The following is an 18,436-nucleotide window of genomic DNA, read 5'->3' as shown; positions in this document are numbered from 1 at the left end:
ATCAACTCTAGAAATATGGAATTGGTTGGCCCAGAAATTGGAAGTATAAACTTATTATCACAAATCAGACTTTCCTTCTTTCATATTTTTTCTCTAAATATAAGTTGTAAGTGATGCTCTTTTTTTTTTTTTACATCTCAATAGGAAGATTATTTCCTTGGCAAGTGTTTTAATGCAATGGAAGTAGATGCATTGAATTCCTCACACCCTGTGTCCACTCCTGTGGAGAATCCTGCTGAGATTCGGGAAATATTTGATGATGTTTCTTATGAAAAGGTATAAAGAGATTATGAGTACAGTTTGGACACTAAAGTTATAAATACGGGGTGGGGAAGGTTATAGGTGTGATTGTGGGTAGCTTTTCCCTCAGAGGAACAACCAAGATTGAATGCCTTCTGTTCTGACTTTTGCTGGCTAGATTTCATTATTTGGGGGCTAATTTTCTGCTTGGCTTATAATTCTAAAGGTTATATTATGGTAAGTTATTCATTTACTCTGCCCTAAATTGAAAAATCATGGCCTATAAAAATTGTTCCTTTTATTCATCAGTCAGCATGCAGATACTGAGCATCAGCTATGTACCAGGTAAAAATCCCTGCCCTGTTTGGTTTACCTTTCAGTGCTTCAGGCTGGTTTATTTTCTTGAACTGCACAGTATCATCCTGCAGAGTGTGTTTAATAACAGAGTTGGAAATTGTTGCCGACGTTTAATAATTGGAAAGTTTTATACAAAACCCACATTTCCAGTTTTTGAAAACAAAGCAAAACAAAAAAATTAGAAGTTTGGCTACACTGGGCCTGAATTTTCCTTGGTAACGTTGACTAGCGCTAAGTTGTGGGTCCTTCTTTATAAGATCAGTGTTCTACTTTTCCATTATCCCTACCATTCTTGACCATTTCGGTTGTCCTCTCCTCACTGATCATTCTGCTTAGCTATTGTTTTTCTTGTAGCAAAGTGAAACATTTCTTGCTCTCATATCTCCATCAAAAGTGTACCAGGAAAAGGAGTGGGAAAGAGTATTTTTCTTACCCTTGAGCTAAGTCCCTCATTTACATCACCTGTCTGGCTTCTGTAGGCACTTGAGTTTGTGGCCCGTGGTCTACAGTAATGGGAGGGGAGGAGCTCTTAACACAGGAACACAGAACTCTCTTGCCAGTATTCTCATTGATACTCTTGCCCTCTCAGCCTTCGGTTCTCAAGACTTCCTGGGCCCCCTGTACCTCCCCACCATTTCTTACCTGGTATCTACTTCTGCTTCCATCTCTAGTGCTTCACATTGCATTGTACTCCTGTATCCCAGGAGTGGCAGTGGGAGAGACAGGTGGTGGTCCAAGGTCCAATATTTAATTTGCACCATTGCCCATTCACACGTGAATAATGGCAACTGGCAGATGATGTTAATTTGCCCCATAGATTACAGATAGAAAATAATGGCCCCAGTGAACTAAAAGCATAAACAATCATGGTTAGATCCTTTGCCTAGACAAATCCACCTCTGACTGCTTCAAAATTTGTTACATGTTACTGTAGTTGCATTATAAAATAATTACTCCAAAATAAAATGTGAAGATAGATTAAATTGCAACCAAAGTATAGATAACAGTTATTCATATGATCTTTTCAGGGATCTTGTATTCTGAATATGTTAAGAGATTATCTTGGTGCCGACACATTTAAAAGTGGCATTGTACAGTATCTCCAGAAGTATAGCTATAAAAACACAAAAAATGAGGACCTGTGGAATAGTATCGCAAGTGTGAGTATGCTTTTGTGTATTGCTACAAGTGGGGTTTTTTTTTCATATATTTTTTTCATCATGTTTATTCCTCCAAAAAGAATTGTGAGTGTTTTCTATGGAAATGAGAATAATGTGCCTATTTTCTGTTTTTAGATTTGTCCTACAGGTGGCACAAAAGGGATGGATAGCTTTTGTTCTAGAGGTCAGCATTCATCTTCGTCCTCAGTAAGTCTCTGTATTTGTACATGTTACTCCTGAGTACTTCCTTTTACTCCGTATTCTGTGAAGGAGATCTCTATGTCTATCTCTCTCGGGTCCTTGATTATATTACCCTCTTAATAAGACTGCATTTAACTATACCGGGGTGACAGCCTTTTGCATTTTTCTTGAAAATTATCCACAAGAGGGGGTTGTGCAACCTTCCTTAGTAACTCTTCTCAGCAATACTAATTTCAGTTTCATTCTCTGTAAAGCAGTTAATTTATGACATGTTTGTAGGTTGGGGCTGCGTTCTGTCAATCAGCAGATGTGTCAGGCATTTCCACAGCTCTGCATTTGTGAACAAAAACAAACAAGGGTAGTGAACAATCTGGAGCTCTTACTTTGAGTCAGGCACATGCTGAACACTTACGTGTTAAGTGTTTACTCATACTCTTTACAATAGATCTGTGAGTGGTGTGAGTGGGTTGCTATTATTTTCCCCATTTTTACAGATGGGAATATTAAATCCTAAGACAAAAAGTTACTAAATTGCAGAGTAGGGACTTGAACTTAGATCTAACTCAAAAAAAAGAAGCCCATAATTTTAACTGCTAATCTATAAAGTATTCATAACATCTGAGTCTTACGAAACAGTCCAAATCTTATGGAATAGACAGCTGACAGTAATTCTAGAGGTTCAACAGAATATTGTCTACCTTATTTTTATTTTTTTAGACATTGTTTTATTCAGTGGTTTCTAGATTTTTATGTAGCCTACTTTACGCTTTTACTAGATCTTAAATATTTTCTTAAAAGGTTTTTACTATCAAAGGACTTAACTCCCTTTGAGTAGACAACTGTTTGCTGAGTGTTAGCCATCTCGGTCTTAGCACTCTGGAAGCACAGATTCTTAACCAAATTTTTTTTCCACCTTGCTTGTTGAGAGAAAACGTAGTTACGTAGGTGTTGAAACTTTGGCCATTTTCTCTCCATTCATTCATTCATTCATTCATTCACTCACTCATGTGACTGCCTTGTTCCTGATGCTATGCTAGCCCAGGTCGTGCCCAGCAGAACGTGATACATTACCTGCTCTTCAGACATACATGTTTTGTAGAGGAAAATGAAAAGTAAAGAGGACAGTCAGTGCTCCATGGAGGTGCTGTGCCTGGGGCAGTGGGAAGGGAGCAGGGCCAGGAAAGGGGCAGCAGTTTAACAGAGGAAGGGATCAGGAAGAACCTCACAGAGGAGGCTGTCATCTGGTAGAGGCCCTTGGGCACAAGCTGGAGTTCTCTCTTTTCTCACGTTGGGTCTAAGCAGGTGATGCATCTGCCTTTTTGTGTACAAACCAGCACTGGCGTCAGGAAGGCCTTGATGTGAAAACCATGATGAACACCTGGACGCTGCAGAAGGGCTTTCCCCTGATAACCATCACAGTGCGAGGAAGGAACGTACACATGAAGCAAGAGCACTATATGAAGCGACCTGACGATGCCCCAGAAACTGGGTAATGTTGACAGTAAAACTCATTTTGTTGCCTCAGTAACATCTGTGTTGTAGGATGAAACATTATTTTTGAAATAATGTCCTTACCTTGATCACTACTATATTTCAGTTGAATCTACCTTTCCCCTAAAGTTGACTTATGCCCCACCACCTTCCCAAAAGATTTAAGGTGGATTTAAACCTTGGTTAATTTCGGTAAAAATGATGTATAATTATTTAAACATTCTCATGTTTTGTAGTTTGATAAGGTGGTACTTTCTAGATTAAAACCCAAAACTGATCCCGTTGCTGTCGAGTCAATTCTGACTCAAAGTGACACTATAGGACAGAGTAGAACTGACCCATAGGGTAGATTCAGATGGCTTTTTGGTTAACAGCCAAGCTCTTAACCGCTGCACCACCAGGGCTCCATTTCTAGGTTACTGGCTTGAAATTGGCTTCAATCTGAGAATTTGTCACTAAATTGCCATAGTGATTGGCATTTCATTTGGAGCTAAGGACATAAAAGTTTAGATGATCTAGGAATTACAAGAGACCAGTTCTCTTCTTTGGCTTTCGTCAGCTTAACATTGCATGCAGAAGGATACAAGATGTTGCAATTTGATTGACCCTGAATGGACAATATATATATATATATTTTTAAACTTTTTATCTGGAACCAATTTCAGGCTTATGGAGAAGTAGCAAGAATAGTATAAACAATTCCCATATATTCCTTACGTGGATATATGTTAACTGTTCACCACATCTGTTTTATCATTCTTTTTCTCTCTGTATAGATATATAGTGCTTTTTTTTTTTTTTTCTGGACTGTTTCCGAGTAAATTGGAGACATGATACCCCTTTATATCCCTAAATTTTTCAGTATGATATTTCCTAAAAATCAACATTCATATATATAACCACAGTACAATTATATCAAAAATTAGGAAATTAACTTTATGTGATACTATTATCTAATCTGTAACCATTATTCAGTTTTTTCCAATTCTCCTAATAGTGTCTTTATAGTAAAAGAAACAAAATCGGATCCAGGACTCAATATAGAATCACATACTGTATTTAGCTATCATGTCTCCCTTTTTTCTGAAACAGTTTCTCAGTCTTTGCGTTTCTTGACCTTGACATTTTTAAGGGTAAAGTTATTTTATAGAATCTCCTTCTTGGGTTTTCAGATGTTTCTTCCTGATCAGATTCAGGTTATGCATCATTGGCAACAATGCCACAGAAGCGATGTGGTGTCCTCCTCAGTATATGGTTTCAGGAGGTACATGATATCCATTTGTACAATAGCTGGCCATCACAGTTTTTAATTTAGGCCCTCTGAACCCCAACTGGCCAATCACTGAATAGGTTTTTAGGGCTCACTTGAGCCCAGGTTCCTGCAGTTACTCAAGGAGTTCAAGAGGATGAACAGTGCCTGAGCTGGCACCCCCTAAAAAGCTGCAAAACAGACTGGTAGTATTTTGAGCTCTTGGCTATAGCAGTTTTGGTACCATCTGGTCCTAAATTAGCCCACACCTGTCACATAATAGGTGATTTAATTACCACTTCCTGAACTGAATCAACAAATGAACAGTCCATCCCTCCTTTTTTTTTTAGATACCTGTGGCATGTTCCACTGACCTTCATTACCAGCAAATCAGACTCGGTTCACAGATTTTTGCTCAAGACAAAAACAGGTAATTTATTGTGGAAATAAGTAGTCTAATTCAAGAAGGAACTGGGGAAATGGGTAGGATTTAAATACTTTGTTTCTTTTACTATTTATCGTGGTCAAATCAACAGGGATAAGGCTAATCTTTATCTCAAGGTAATCTTTGGCTTTAAATTTCTAGTGAAAAAAGTGGGGTTTAAAATACTGTCTGCCTGTGAAAAAAGGTCAGTATCTTGCCAGATAAAAATTAAACAGTCAAGTTAAGTAATGGTGAAAAGGAGGGATTTCTAGTGAAATTCCCCATGACTTCTTCAAATAGCTGGCTTCTGTTCTATGTATGGCCTGAGACATGGCTGCATTCTTTTCATAGATCTATAAATCTCACAAAATTGGTGTCTGAAGCCTGTGCTGGCTTTTGTGTATTGGGTTGCTGTTTCCTGGTTTCTGGAAGAAATAATGGATAATTTCAAATTGTTCAATGTTAAACTCTTCTGTAGTTTCCTTGTTCAGGCCCTGCACCGGAAAAGCTTTTATCAGCCAAGAGAGAAAATGGAGCTATGATTTATTTTATTTGCTATAGATGTGCTCATCCTCCCAGAAGAGGTGGAATGGATCAAATTTAACGTGGGAATGAATGGCTATTACATTGTGCATTATGAGGATGATGGATGGGATTCTTTGACTGGCCTCTTAAAACGAAGACACACAACCATCAGCAGTAATGATCGGGCCAGTCTCATTAACAACGCATTTCAGCTTGTCAGGTAACACAAGCTGCACAGAGTCTTGGTATATTTCTAAAAGCAGCTGTTATTATTCACATTTTTGATATCCATAGATGAAAATGATTGATTGCTAATAAGAAGTTGAAGGGTGTTAGCCACCAAGTGCTTCTAATAACCCGTTAGCTTTTAGCCAAATGATAAACCTTGTGTCTGTGACTGGTAAGTAACTTGAAGGAAAGAATGTGTATTTTAATCTTTATCATTAAACAACTTAGATTGGACTGAGGCAAAAGTGTAGAAAACCAGGAGACCAACAGCAAAAACAGCTTGGGGGCAGTGTCTGACCTCCTTCAACCCGACAAGGGGGAAGGAGAACCAGGATCAACACCCAACACCCCAAGGCTGATTCCCATGAGGTGGAGGCCAGACAAGCCTCCTATCTCTGCCATCTTTACCAACTCTGACACCATCCGTCCCTCCCACAACACCCTCTACTGGGTTCGATAATTCATTGCAATGGCCACACAACTCACAGACCATACTAACAATTATGGGGTTTCTTAGGGAAGTAACAGTTACAGTTCAGGCTCAAGAACACTCAGGATATTAATTCTTCCATCAGGATAGTGTCTCCCCAGGTGTGCTCACAGGTATGCCTCTCCCTGGCTCTCAGTGTCTGCCCAAAGGCACTGAGCTTTGTCTCTCAGTGGGCCGGGAAGCCTACCATGTCATCTCCTGCTGCTGGGTCTCGCCTTCCTTGGTGGTGGTGGTGGTCTCCTCTCCTTGCTCTGGAATTGGCTCTCTTTTAAGATAAAACTGACCAATCCCTTTGGTAGGCCACAATCATTACCCTATCACGCAATCACCTGGGTGGGAGTTACAAGACCATGGCTAGAAAGGCCACACACAGAAGTAATTAATCCACTGCACCAACATCTTGTGAAGCCCCTTGGCTCCTTCTTGTCTGCTGACCCTAGTCCTGCATGCTTTTTCTGGCGCTGTTAGCATAGATCAGGTTTTTCCCCTGCCTGGACCTTTAACAGTCTTGAAGACTTCAGGGAGTGAGTGGTCCAGGCCCAAGATGTTTGCATTATATCTTTTGGATTAAAGGAGATATATATATATATATATATATATATATACACATATATACATTTTTTTTTCCCCTGACCTGTATACCTGAACTTTATAGCACCATTATGGACAGCAGCTTATAAATTTTGACTCAAATGACCTTCGAGTACTTGAGGTTAAAGAAACATTATTCAGTTGTTTTTTTTTTTGCCCCATGACAATGGTTCTTAAAGAAATGGTCCCCAAGTCTAAAACTTAGACTTCTTCAATATTTAGGCAACACTGAAGTCCTAAGAGGGAGCCAGCCAGGTGGAAAGGGTAGCTCTACGATGTTCTTCTCACACCCAATATCCCTATGCGCGAATGTTGAGTTCTTTCTTCTGGCCTTGTATCTTACCACCATATTGGGCCTCCCAGGGTGACAAAATGCAAAAGGGTTGCTTATCTAGCTGCTTCTTCCTGCCTAAAAATGCTTCCCTCCATAGCATATTTCTGCTTAACTCTTACAGGGTTTTGTGTTTACTTATGTAAGCCTACCATACCACGGAGGCTTTCACACCAACTCTCTATAGTGAAGGGTTCATATCTATATTCAGTTTCTTCTGGAAATGCGAGAAGAGGATGTGTCTACACTGGGGACTCATCCATTTCACGGAATGGCAGTCTCCCTAGCCAGGCTTCCTGAAGGATCGTCAATCGAAATTCCCTTCGTACTCTGGAAGTTGCACACGTGATCCAATGTTTTACGGAGGGACAGGCGGTGACATACTTGCGTTTGGCTTTAACCACAAGTTAGCTTTGGTTCTATTAATACTTGGAAAACTTCCTCCACAGTGTAAACATGTTCGGTGTTGTGTTATATGTAACAGAAAAACTACCAATATAAAAATCATTACTTATGAGGGGCATTGATAGCTGATTGAATATTTTGCTGGATGATTGTTAAAATATCTTTTGAAACAAAAAGTTGATTTTCTGGATTTTCTTTTAAATTGCTCATCATGGTGTCTCTTGGTCAGCATTGGAAAGCTACCCATTGAAAAAGCCTTGGATTTAACCCTGTACTTGAAACATGAAACAGAAATTATGCCCGTGTTCCAAGGTTTGAATGAGCTAATTCCTATGTATAAGTTAATGGAGAAAAGAGATATGAATGAAGTAGAAACTCAGTTCAAGGTAAGAGCCTGAAATTAATCGAATGGTTATATAACTGTGGTTTGTTTTTGTGTGTGTGTGAAAAAAAGCAGAACATACACCAATTATATACATATTTCTTTATATTAAAGAAAATCAAATGAAAATTCAGTATTTGAATTGATTAGCAAAAATTTTGGGTGTATTTTGGCATTAAAAATAGGCACAGCACTGTTAGATTCTATACTTAATTTTCTTGGATTCATTATGATCCTCCTTGTTCAAAATCTTTATTTCATTCTACTGCTGTCTTAAGATGGTTAACAGCAAGATTTTTCTAGTACTCAGGTACTTTGAGAAAGAGCTACAAAATTGTTTTTTTGGCAAAATGTCTTGAAGCCCTGTTGCATAATCTGCTTTCAAAATTTAGTTATAGAAACTGTCTCTTTTAGTTTGTTTTAAAAGTAGAAGTTCATCTTGATTTTAAGTAGATAAGGAAATCTTTAGAAAAGATTTGTTATGTAAATATTAAAGTCATTCATCATTATTTCTTATTTTTGACCCATTTTATAATTTAATATAAACAGAACTGTTTTCAAAATAAGAGAGGTTAAGCTTTAAAAAATAGCCACCATCACCTGAGGGCACAATGAGTTATATAAACATGAGATTACCTGGGACAGTAATAGTGACACGTGTTTCTTTCCCCATACAACAAACACCCGCAGGCCTTCCTCATCAGGCTGCTGAGGGACCTCATTGATAAGCAGACGTGGACAGACGAGGGCTCTGTCTCTGAACGAATGCTGCGGAGTCAGCTCCTCCTCCTCGCTTGTGTGCGCAAGTACCAGCCATGTGTGGAGAGGGCAGAAGGCTATTTTAGAGAGTGGAAGGAATCCAGTGGGAATTTGAGGTCTGTCCTTACTGAATTACCAACGTGTTAATGTGAAAGATATCTTTTCTGTTCCGTCCCATCATCAGTGCTTAAATGTTAGGAGAAAACAAATATAGACACATCTCCCCTGCTTCCCTTTTTTGGAAAATAAATTGCATTAAAATATCAGGGACTAGAAGAGGATTAGAATAATTTCCATTATATATAGCAAAGATATACAGCCTTCTCAGAATGAAGATGGCCATACCAGACAGGAACAGAGGCAATGCATCTTTTTTCTTTTTTGTTGTTGTGGTTGAGAAATACACAGCAGGGCATACACCAATTCAACAGTTTCTACATGTACCATTCAGTGACATTGATTACATTCTTCAAGTTTTGCAACCATTCTCACCCTCCTTTTCTGAATTGTTCCTCCCTCATTAACATAAACTCACTGCCCCTTAAGTTTCTTGTCTTTTGAGTTGTGGTTGTCAATTTGATCTCATATAGATAGATCTTAAAACAGCACAATGCTCAAGGCAGACATTATTTACTAGTTAAGCTAAATTACTGTTTGGTTTTTAAGGAGACTTCAGAGGATATTTTTGCTTTAAGGTTTAAAGATTACCTCAGAGCAATAGGTTCAAGGGTTTATCCTCCCTCCATGGCACCAGAAAGCCTAGATTCCATGAGAATTTGAAATTCTGTTCTGCATTTTCCCCCTTTTGATCAGGATTCTTCTATAGAATCTTCGATCAGAATGTTCAGTAATGGTAGTCGGGCATCATCCAGTTCTTCTGGTCTTATGGCAAAGGAGGCAGTTGTTCATGGAGATGATTAGTCACACATTCCATATCCTTCTCCTGTTCCTGACTCTCCTTCTTCCTCTGTTACTCCAAGCAAATAGAGACCAACTGTTTTACCTCAGATGGCCACTTGCGAGCTCTTAAGACCCTAGGCACTATGCAGTGAATTAGGTATAACAGAAGTACTGAACATGTTATTAGGCCAGTTAGATAGAATGTCCCGTGAAACCATGACCCTAAACCTCCAAACCAAGGAACCAAATCCCGTAAGGTGTTTGGTTGTATATAAGCAGCCTCAGCAGCTACTCTTTTTGTTTTTTGTCATTGTGCATATACCTATCACACAACTTTCTTTTAAATAATTTTTATTGTGCTTTAAGTGAATGTTTACAAATCAAGTCAGTCTGTCACATATAAGCTTATATACACCTTACTCCATACTCCCACTTACTCTCCCCCTAATGAGTCAGCCCGCTCCCTCCATCCAGTCTCTCCTTTCGTGACTATTTTGCCAGTTTCTAACCCTCTCTACCCTCCTATCTCCCCTCCAGACAGGCGATGCCAACACAGTCTCAAGTGTCCACCTGATACAAGTAGCTCACTCTTCATCAGCATCTCCCTCCAACCCATTGTCCAGTCCCTTCCATGTCTGATGAGTTGTCTTCGGGAATGGTTCCTGTCCTGGGCCAACAGAAGGTTTGGGGACCATGACCGCCAGGATTCCTCTAGTCTCAGTCAGACCATTAAGTCTGGTCTTTTTGTGAGAATTTGGGGTCTGCATCCCACTATTCTCCTGCTCCCTCAGGGGTTCTCTGTTGTGCTCTCTGTCGGGGCAGTCATCGTTTGTGGCCGGGCACCATCTAGTTCTTCTGGTCTCAGGATGATGTAAGTCTCTGGTTCATGTGGCCCTTTCTGTCTCGGGCTCATAGTTATCGTGTGACCTTGGTGTTCTTCATTCTCCTTTGATCCGGGTGGCTTGAGACCAATTGATGCATCTTAGATGGCCGCCCGTTAGCATTTAAGACCCCAGACACCACATTTCAAAGTGGGATGCAGAACGTTTTTATAATAGAATTATTTTGCCAATTGACTTAGAAGTCCCCTTAAGCCATAGTCCTCAAACCCCCACCCTTGCTCTGCTGACCTTTGAAGCATTCAGTTTATCCCGGAAACTTCTTTGCTTTTGGTCCAGACAAGTTGAGCTGACCTTCCGTGTATTGAGTATTGTCCTTCCCTTCACCTAAAGTAGTTCTTATCTAATAACTAATCAGTAAATAACCCTCTCCCACCCTCCCTCCCTCCCCGCCTCGTAACCACAAAAGTATGTGTTCTTCTCAGTTTATACTATTTCTCAAGATCTTATAATAGTGGTCTTATACAATATTTGTCCTTTTGCCTCTGACTAATTTCACTCAGCATAATGCCTTCCAGGTTCCTCCATGTTATGAAATGTTTCACAGATTCATCACTGTTCTTTATCGATGCGTAGTATTCCATTGTATCACACAGTGTTTGCTGATTCAACTTTTTACAGGTGCACAACTTACTGACAGCAGTTTCATTAATGGGCTGGAGGTAATACATCTTAGAGTAGCTTCTGTGGGCCATTGTTTAGGAAGCATTGAGTTTCTCTTTAAGGTGATGAAAAATTTGGCATTTTATAGGTGATGGTTGCACAACATAATGTAATTGGTGTCACTAAATGGTACACAAGAAAAATGCTGAATTGATGAATGTTGTAATATATATATTACAGACTTTTTTTAAAAAAGTAGCTTTTGTGGGTCTCAAAATCCCTGTCAGAGGTGCAGAGTAGTTGCTGACACTGTCCCAGCAAGCTAGGGTATTACCATATCTGGAAATCTTATTCTGGCTACACTTAAGCCCTTTTATATTTGGAGCTTAAATCCCACCCAGGAAGCATTTATGCCAACAACCAAAGTGCTTCCATTTAAAGAGATGCGTACCAGGAGTGTGTTCTTCTAGTTTTTAAACCCAACTCAGTGACCTCATCCTGGGAGAGGAAGCCATTTTCCCAGAGGAACCCTCTTTTATACACAGAATTGGAAATACAAGGATTGGTCATTGATAGAACTCTGAGGACAAAGAACTTAGTGGATCCTTTATTTCTCCAAAGGATAGATCCTGGTCTTTTCTCCCAGGTTCACCAGGAAAGTCAGTTATATCTTATGCTGTTGAATTTCTTACTTGTGTGCTTAGACTAAATCTTGAATCTAGTTTGAGTTTCTTTCTTTTGGCTTGAAAAGTGATCACCTACAGAGTACCCAGCATCATTAAAGTCCTTTGCATATGTAGGTATGTGGCATTTCACATTACATTTTTGAGAAAGCTACTTAAAACCTTTAGAGATTTTCTCTTGCTTTTCATAAAATGTAACTGAAGGAAAGAAGTAATTTTTTCTGTATGTGCAGGTATGCTTCTGTGATCATTAGTTCACCACTGTCACCGTTTTGCATCTAAACACACTTACTACATCTCAGACTCACTGGGAATGTTATTTTTCACAGCTTACCCAATGACGTGACCTTGGCGGTGTTTGCTGTGGGGGCCCAGAACACTGAAGGCTGGGAATTTCTTTATAGTAAATATCAGTCTTCTTTGTCCAGTACTGAGAAAAACCAAATTGAATTTGCCCTCTGTACGAGCCAAGATAAGGAAAAGCTTCAGTGGTGAGTAATTCATTTATGTTCAATGTGGCCAAGGGAGATTGAATTAGATCAGATCATTCTGGCATCTATTTTTATTCTCTTGGCCAGGACCGTCTATTCTGCTGGGGACATTTATGCAAGTAGGCACATATCTAAAGGGTACAGCAAATAATTAGGGAGGATTGTGTGTTAGGGATAACCCACTGCCATCGAGTCAATTCTGACTCATAGCAACCCTATAGGACAGAGTAGAGCTGCCCTATAGAGTTTCCAAGGAGCACCTGGTGGATTTGAACTGCCGACCTCTTGGTTAGCAGCTGTAGCACTTAACCACTATGCCACCAGGGTTTCTGAGGTGTAAATGGTTAAGCGTTTGGCTACTAACCAAAATGTTGGTGGTTTGAATCCACCTAGAGGCACCTTGGAAGAAAAGCCCGCCTACCTACTTCTAAAAGATCATAGTCATTGAAAACCCCATGGATCCCAGTTCTACTCTGAAACACATGGGATCCCCATGAGTCAGAGCTGATTAGATGGCAACTAGTTTTTTTTTTTGAGTGCCAGGGAAAATAAGTAAATGAGTATATATTTGAGAATCTTTAAAGCTGTAACATACTTAGACATATTTACTACAGATATCCGTCTTAGCTATTCTTTGGAGCAAATGAGAGACTAATGAAAGTGGGTGTTGTGAACACCAAGTAAATGTTAATTATTATTATGTAGCTATAGAGGGTTTATCAGGGCTCTCGTTACCTGTTTACTTTTTGGTCTTTATTATTAGCAGACTGTTTCCCCCCTGCCACACAAGTTATTGTAGTTATTCTTAACTTTTCATCACATATTCATTGCTAACATTTCTTCTTTTAATCATTCTAGGTTATTAGATCAAAGTTTTGAGGGAGATATAATAAAAACTCAGGAGTTTCCGGGTATTCTTAGACTTATTGGCAGAAATCCAGTGGGATATCCATTGGCCTGGCAGTTTCTGAAGAAAAATTGGAATGAACTTGTACAAAAGTAAGTCACATCAAAATTATTCTGTAACTGGATAAGTTTCTTAACTTTGGTATGTTTTAGCTTTGTTATTTGTAAATCAACAGTAACAGTCTAAAAAAATTTTATGATTAAAGATAGGAAATAGAAGTACTTGAAATACCTTGAGGAAATGAGAAACTCTAATTCAGTGCTAAGTAATGAATCTGGATAGGAATATTTTCCATCTGGAATCTTCTCTTCCTGTGCCCATCGGCGTGTTTGCAGCTTTCCTCCACGTAGTTCAGCCCACGTCTTTCGTTACCACTTCTGCTTGTCCGCGTCTGCTTTTTTCTAACTCTTATAACACTATTTCTAACTTACATCTCTACAGTTTTCTCATGGATACTTCATTAGTTTCCTGTGGCCGCCATAACAAATGACCATAAACTTGGTGGCTTATAACAATATACATTCGTATTTCACAGTTCTGGAGGCCAGAAGTCTGAAATCAAGGTATTGGCAGGGCCACACTCCTCTGAAGGCTCCAGGGGAGAATCCTTCCTTGCCTTTTCCAGCTTCTGGTGGCTCCAGGCCTTCCTTGGTTTGCAGCTACATAGCTCCAATCCCTGCTTCTGTCTCTTCTTGTTCCCTGTGTCTTTTCTTCTGTCTTGATAAGGACACCTGTCATTGGATTTAGGGCCAACCCTAAATCCAGGATGATGTCACCTCAAGATCCTTTACTTAATTACATCCAAAAAGCCCCCTTTCCCAAATAAGATCACATTCACAGGTCCTGGGGATTAGACTTCAGCATAGCTATTGGGGGTCCACCGTTCAACCCACTACAGAGACGATCTTTTATTCAGCTGTTTGTGTGTGTTTTACTTTTTTACAACTAGATCTTAACCCACCGGAGGGTAGTGATCATGTCTTATTTCCCTCTCATGCCTACCCAGTTGTTAGATGCTGTAACACATATGAGGCCCTTGAAAATACATGTTAAATGAATATTTCACAATGCATTCTGTTAATTTCCATTTCTAGGTTTGACCTTGGCTCACCTTCCATAACTCACATGGTAATGGGAACAACAAATCAATTCTCCACAAGAACCTGGCTTGAAGAGGTAAAAACATCTTTCTTTTTCAACTTGTTAAGTGACAACTGGCCAGTAAACATGGGATAGACAAAATATTTTAAGGGATAAGTTAGAAATGCATTTGGTCATTTAGAAGTTATTTTTAGATGCTATGCATAATCAAAAATCAGTTGCAGATTAAAAAAAAAACGCAGATAAATGTGTGAAAATCATGCCTTTTCCTGAGCATGTCAAGAGGTCTTAACTCGGTCATTGTAAAACTTCAGGACTTAAAACAACTTTAGAGATTTAGTCTCTATTTCAGGATGCTAAAAGCAAAAGTTAGAGATATAAACGATGGAAGTGATCACCCAGGTATTGTGAAAGAGGCAGGTCTGGCCTCTAGAGCTCCTTTATCCAAGTTCATGGATTTCCTGTTATTTACTATAAATCCCAGCTAGTTTCAGACAGAACTCCAGGCAACCTGTAAGACCCATATATAAAAGAAAGGTTAACCTAAAGAACAAAGAGCTTCATAATGGATATAACTGTACCAGAGACTTTTTTTTTTTTTTTTTTGAATTAACCCAAATTTACTACAGAGCTTTTTTTCCCCTAACAATCAGGGATCAGTGAGAAAATAGGATGAGTTATCCTCCTTGTCTGGTAAAAAACAACAACAACAAAACACAACAAAAAACATGAAACATACAAGTTGTCCAAGAAGGCAGAATTTCTTCCAGCCCTAAACTGAGGAATTTGGTGTGTGGGTCATTGTTTTGTGGTGTCTCTTCTATAATGATGTTTACTATATAGTACTATGGTGGTTGCTATGAGTCAGAATTGACTCTATGGTAAGTTGTTTTTTTTGGTTTGTGGTGTGAAGATTTTTATATAGTTTTTAAATGTTTAAATAAATGTGTTTAAATAAAATCTGAGAGCCTAATATTAAATTTTTAGGACTAGCTCCATTGGGTAGTCTGGTTACACAGTGGACCTAACTTGATGTAGGGCAAGAGCTATGAAAATGCAAAGGAATGAAAGGTTGTCACATTCCTTAGCTTGTCTCCAGATTTCTGAAACCTCCCCCAGGCTTGTAAAATTAACTTGCACATAATAATTCAAGCTCAAACTCGTTAGGTGTTGAGCAAAGGTGTTCAGTGTGGTGACTGAAGAGCTGCCTGTAGGCTTTGGGACCAGATCTGCGGCAACAAAACATTTCATTCCTTCATTTGTTTGTTGGTATATTTTCTCATTAGTTAATTCGTTCAGGACTTATTTACTATATTCTTCTTATATGCCAGGAATGGTTTTAGGTTTTAGGGCTACAATGATGAACAGAACAAAGCCCCTACTTTAGTAGAGCTTAAATTTTACCAGGGGAAGCAGTTAATTACAGACAAATAAATCAATCACGTTGTCAGGCAGTTACATGCTCTGGAGTGAGACACAGTCAGGAGAGTGTGTGCGGTAGGGGATTGAGTTTTGCTCTCTAGAATGATCAAGAGATATGTGAGCAGAGATCAAAGAAGTGCAGCTGTCTAGGGGAAGAATATTCTGGGAGAGGAAATGAGAGCCTGAGATGGGAGTAGAAATCAAACAGCCTGAGATATTGTCATAATGGAGGGCATCTGCTGACACTGAAAATGTGGGAGTCACCCTGAGTCCTTCGCCTCACATCCAGCTCATCATTGTATCCTTTTGGCTCTGCCTCCATTATACACACCTTATCCATCCACTTCTCTGTTCTGCTCTTACCCTAGTCAAGGCCTTTCCCTTCTCTTAACTGGCCTGCTGCGATAGCCTCCTAACTGGCCACCCTCCTGCCACTTTGCTTATACCAAACCAATCTCCAATTTAAAAATGCAGAACAGTCTATGACTGACACCTTTTTGAAACTATATTGCTCTTAGACTAAATTCCAAACCCCTCCCTTCTCCCATGTGCAAAACTGCCATGACCTGGCTCCTGCCCAGCTCTCAGCCACTTCTCACAAGCTGTCCTACATTCACTCTCTCACAACACTTTAGCCACTCTGACCTCCTTCTGATCCTGGACCACCGAGCACCTTTCTTGTCTCTCCTCTGCATTTTTTCTTCCCTCTTCCTGGCTTGCTTTTCTCCCAGCTTTTTACTAGGAAAGCTCATTTTATTCTTCTGAGGTCCCAGCTCAAACCGACCCCTTTCCTCCCCCGCCCCACCCAATTACTATCATACCAGGAAAAAAAAACCAGTTGCAATCAAGTCGATTCAACTCATAGCAACCCCATGTCTCTCAGTGTAGAACTGTGTTCCAGAGGGTTTTCAGTGGCCGTGATAGTTTGGAAGTAGATTGCCAAGCCTTTCTTCTGAGGTGCCTCTGGGTGGGTTCAGAGTGCCAACCTTCTGATTAGTAGCTGAGCGTTTTCACTGTTTGCACCACGCAGGGACTCCTGTTATGACCATACCCCACATTTATTGTCTTCCCAGGAGTACATATAATCAATTTATTGCTAATGTCCCCAGGTAGACTGTCAGCTACACGAGGGCAGGGAGTGTTCCTGACTCGCTGCTTTATCATCAGTATCTAGGACAGTAAATAAGGCAGAGGGATGAATAAGTGCCAAATATCTGTGGATAAATGGAGGCGGCTGAGTCTGTGATCCAGGCCCAGGGTTTGGGTTCTACACTTTGCCCACATTACCTAATTTCATCCTCATACCACACTCTGCAGTGTAGGGATGATCTGCATTTTACAAGCGAGGAAACTGAGGCCCAGAGAAGTTAAATCATTTGCTCAGGGTCAAATAAGTTAGTAGGATAAACCTGCTTTTCTATCACTGTATCATGCTGCTCACTGCCCAGAAAATGTCCTCCAGGAGGCAGGTTTGAATCAAATATTGAGTTGAGATGCTACATTTTCAGGGCAGAAGATGGAAGAGACAACTTTGGGGCAGAAAAAGTGTGAGGGCCGGGCCCAACAGCTGGCTTTGTTACAGCTCTTGCAGAAGGTCTGATTTTTACTATCGTGATGATGATTAATCAACTTGACCAATTTAATAGTTGTTGATATGATTTGACTGCTGAAGAGTGCTGAAAGGGATTTTTAATTCCATGTGACTCAATCTTGAGTTCTGAAAGTATGAAAGAGCAGGTGCAGCTGCAGCATGAGGCCGGGCAGTGAAGGAGGGAAGGCACTTTCCAGCTGCTATAGAAGAAGAAGGGCATACCTTCATCCCATTGAAAACTTGTACCAAGATAACATTTTAAAACAGCCCTGCATCATTTAAGATTGGAATTTGATCCCTCAAAGGCTACTCTTAACCCCTTTTATTTCAAAAGGTTCAACACGGTATCATGACATGGACCTTTAAAGAGTTAGCTGTTTGGAATCCATGCTGAATAAATAATACATCTTGGCCTAGAGTCACTTCCTGTCTACAAAATAAAAAATTGGTGGGTAAATGCTGTGGGAATTTATGGGAAGAGGTTGAGAAGATTTTAATGGAAACAGAGTCACACAATGGCCAGTGCTACTCCAAAGCCAGGCTATTCCTCATGTGAGCATAAGGGATTAAGGTGCCCAAGGACGAAGCAAGTGCAGAGAGATTTTTGGAGATAGCCAGTGACCTCTTCTCTCTTTAAAATCATGCACAACTTTGTGGAGTCTGTCTTGAGGGAACAATACATGGATTGTGGATTAGGATAAAAATTTGGCAAGGTTTGGGGTCTTACGACCATAACTCGCTAAGAACCCCACTCCCCACAGTGTTTGTATAATAACAGACAAGGCCAGGCCCATGGGGAAAGGCTGCACTTAGGTGGTTGGAGCTGTTTTGCTTGGCAAAGAAGATACTGTCCACGTTTTGCTTTTTAGATACCGTGCTTAAAAAAATTAAGTTCGCATCTGTGTGTATATAACAGAATATGCATTAATTAGACACAATTAAGCCTTAATTATAAAGATGGTAAACAGTGACGTTTTTGAGAGTCTGGCAACTGTGAATAAATAGG

General features: G+C 39.8%; 1 protein-coding gene across 2 annotated transcripts in view; it reads left to right on the top strand.

Annotated features, from left to right (window-relative positions):
- The window catches only part of ERAP1 (endoplasmic reticulum aminopeptidase 1), a 37,899-nt gene that overhangs the window by 16,757 nt on the left and 2,706 nt on the right, over positions 1-18,436 (top strand). Inside the window, exons 8-19 of one of the 2 annotated variants that reach the window (XM_064274268.1) lie at positions 145-276; positions 1,626-1,757; positions 1,893-1,964; positions 3,293-3,447; positions 5,049-5,128; positions 5,684-5,867; positions 7,922-8,078; positions 8,765-8,949; positions 12,248-12,409; positions 13,268-13,408; positions 14,411-14,492; positions 17,765-17,954. In XM_064274268.1, coding sequence (XP_064130338.1) covers positions 145-276; positions 1,626-1,757; positions 1,893-1,964; positions 3,293-3,447; positions 5,049-5,128; positions 5,684-5,867; positions 7,922-8,078; positions 8,765-8,949; positions 12,248-12,409; positions 13,268-13,408; positions 14,411-14,492; positions 17,765-17,824 — 1,542 coding nt within the window. In that variant the 3' untranslated portion in view covers positions 17,825-17,954. Of the gene's footprint in view, positions 1-144; positions 277-1,625; positions 1,758-1,892; positions 1,965-3,292; positions 3,448-5,048; positions 5,129-5,683; positions 5,868-7,921; positions 8,079-8,764; positions 8,950-12,247; positions 12,410-13,267; positions 13,409-14,410; positions 14,493-17,764; positions 17,955-18,436 lie in introns of those variants that run through there. The other variant, XM_064274267.1, reaches the window with a different exon arrangement.

This window comes from Loxodonta africana, chromosome 2, assembly GCF_030014295.1.
Source record: "Loxodonta africana isolate mLoxAfr1 chromosome 2, mLoxAfr1.hap2, whole genome shotgun sequence".
Taxonomy (NCBI): domain Eukaryota; kingdom Metazoa; phylum Chordata; class Mammalia; order Proboscidea; family Elephantidae; genus Loxodonta; species Loxodonta africana.
Note: the sequence above shows the minus strand (reverse complement) of the source record. Positions and strands in the feature narration are given on the sequence as shown.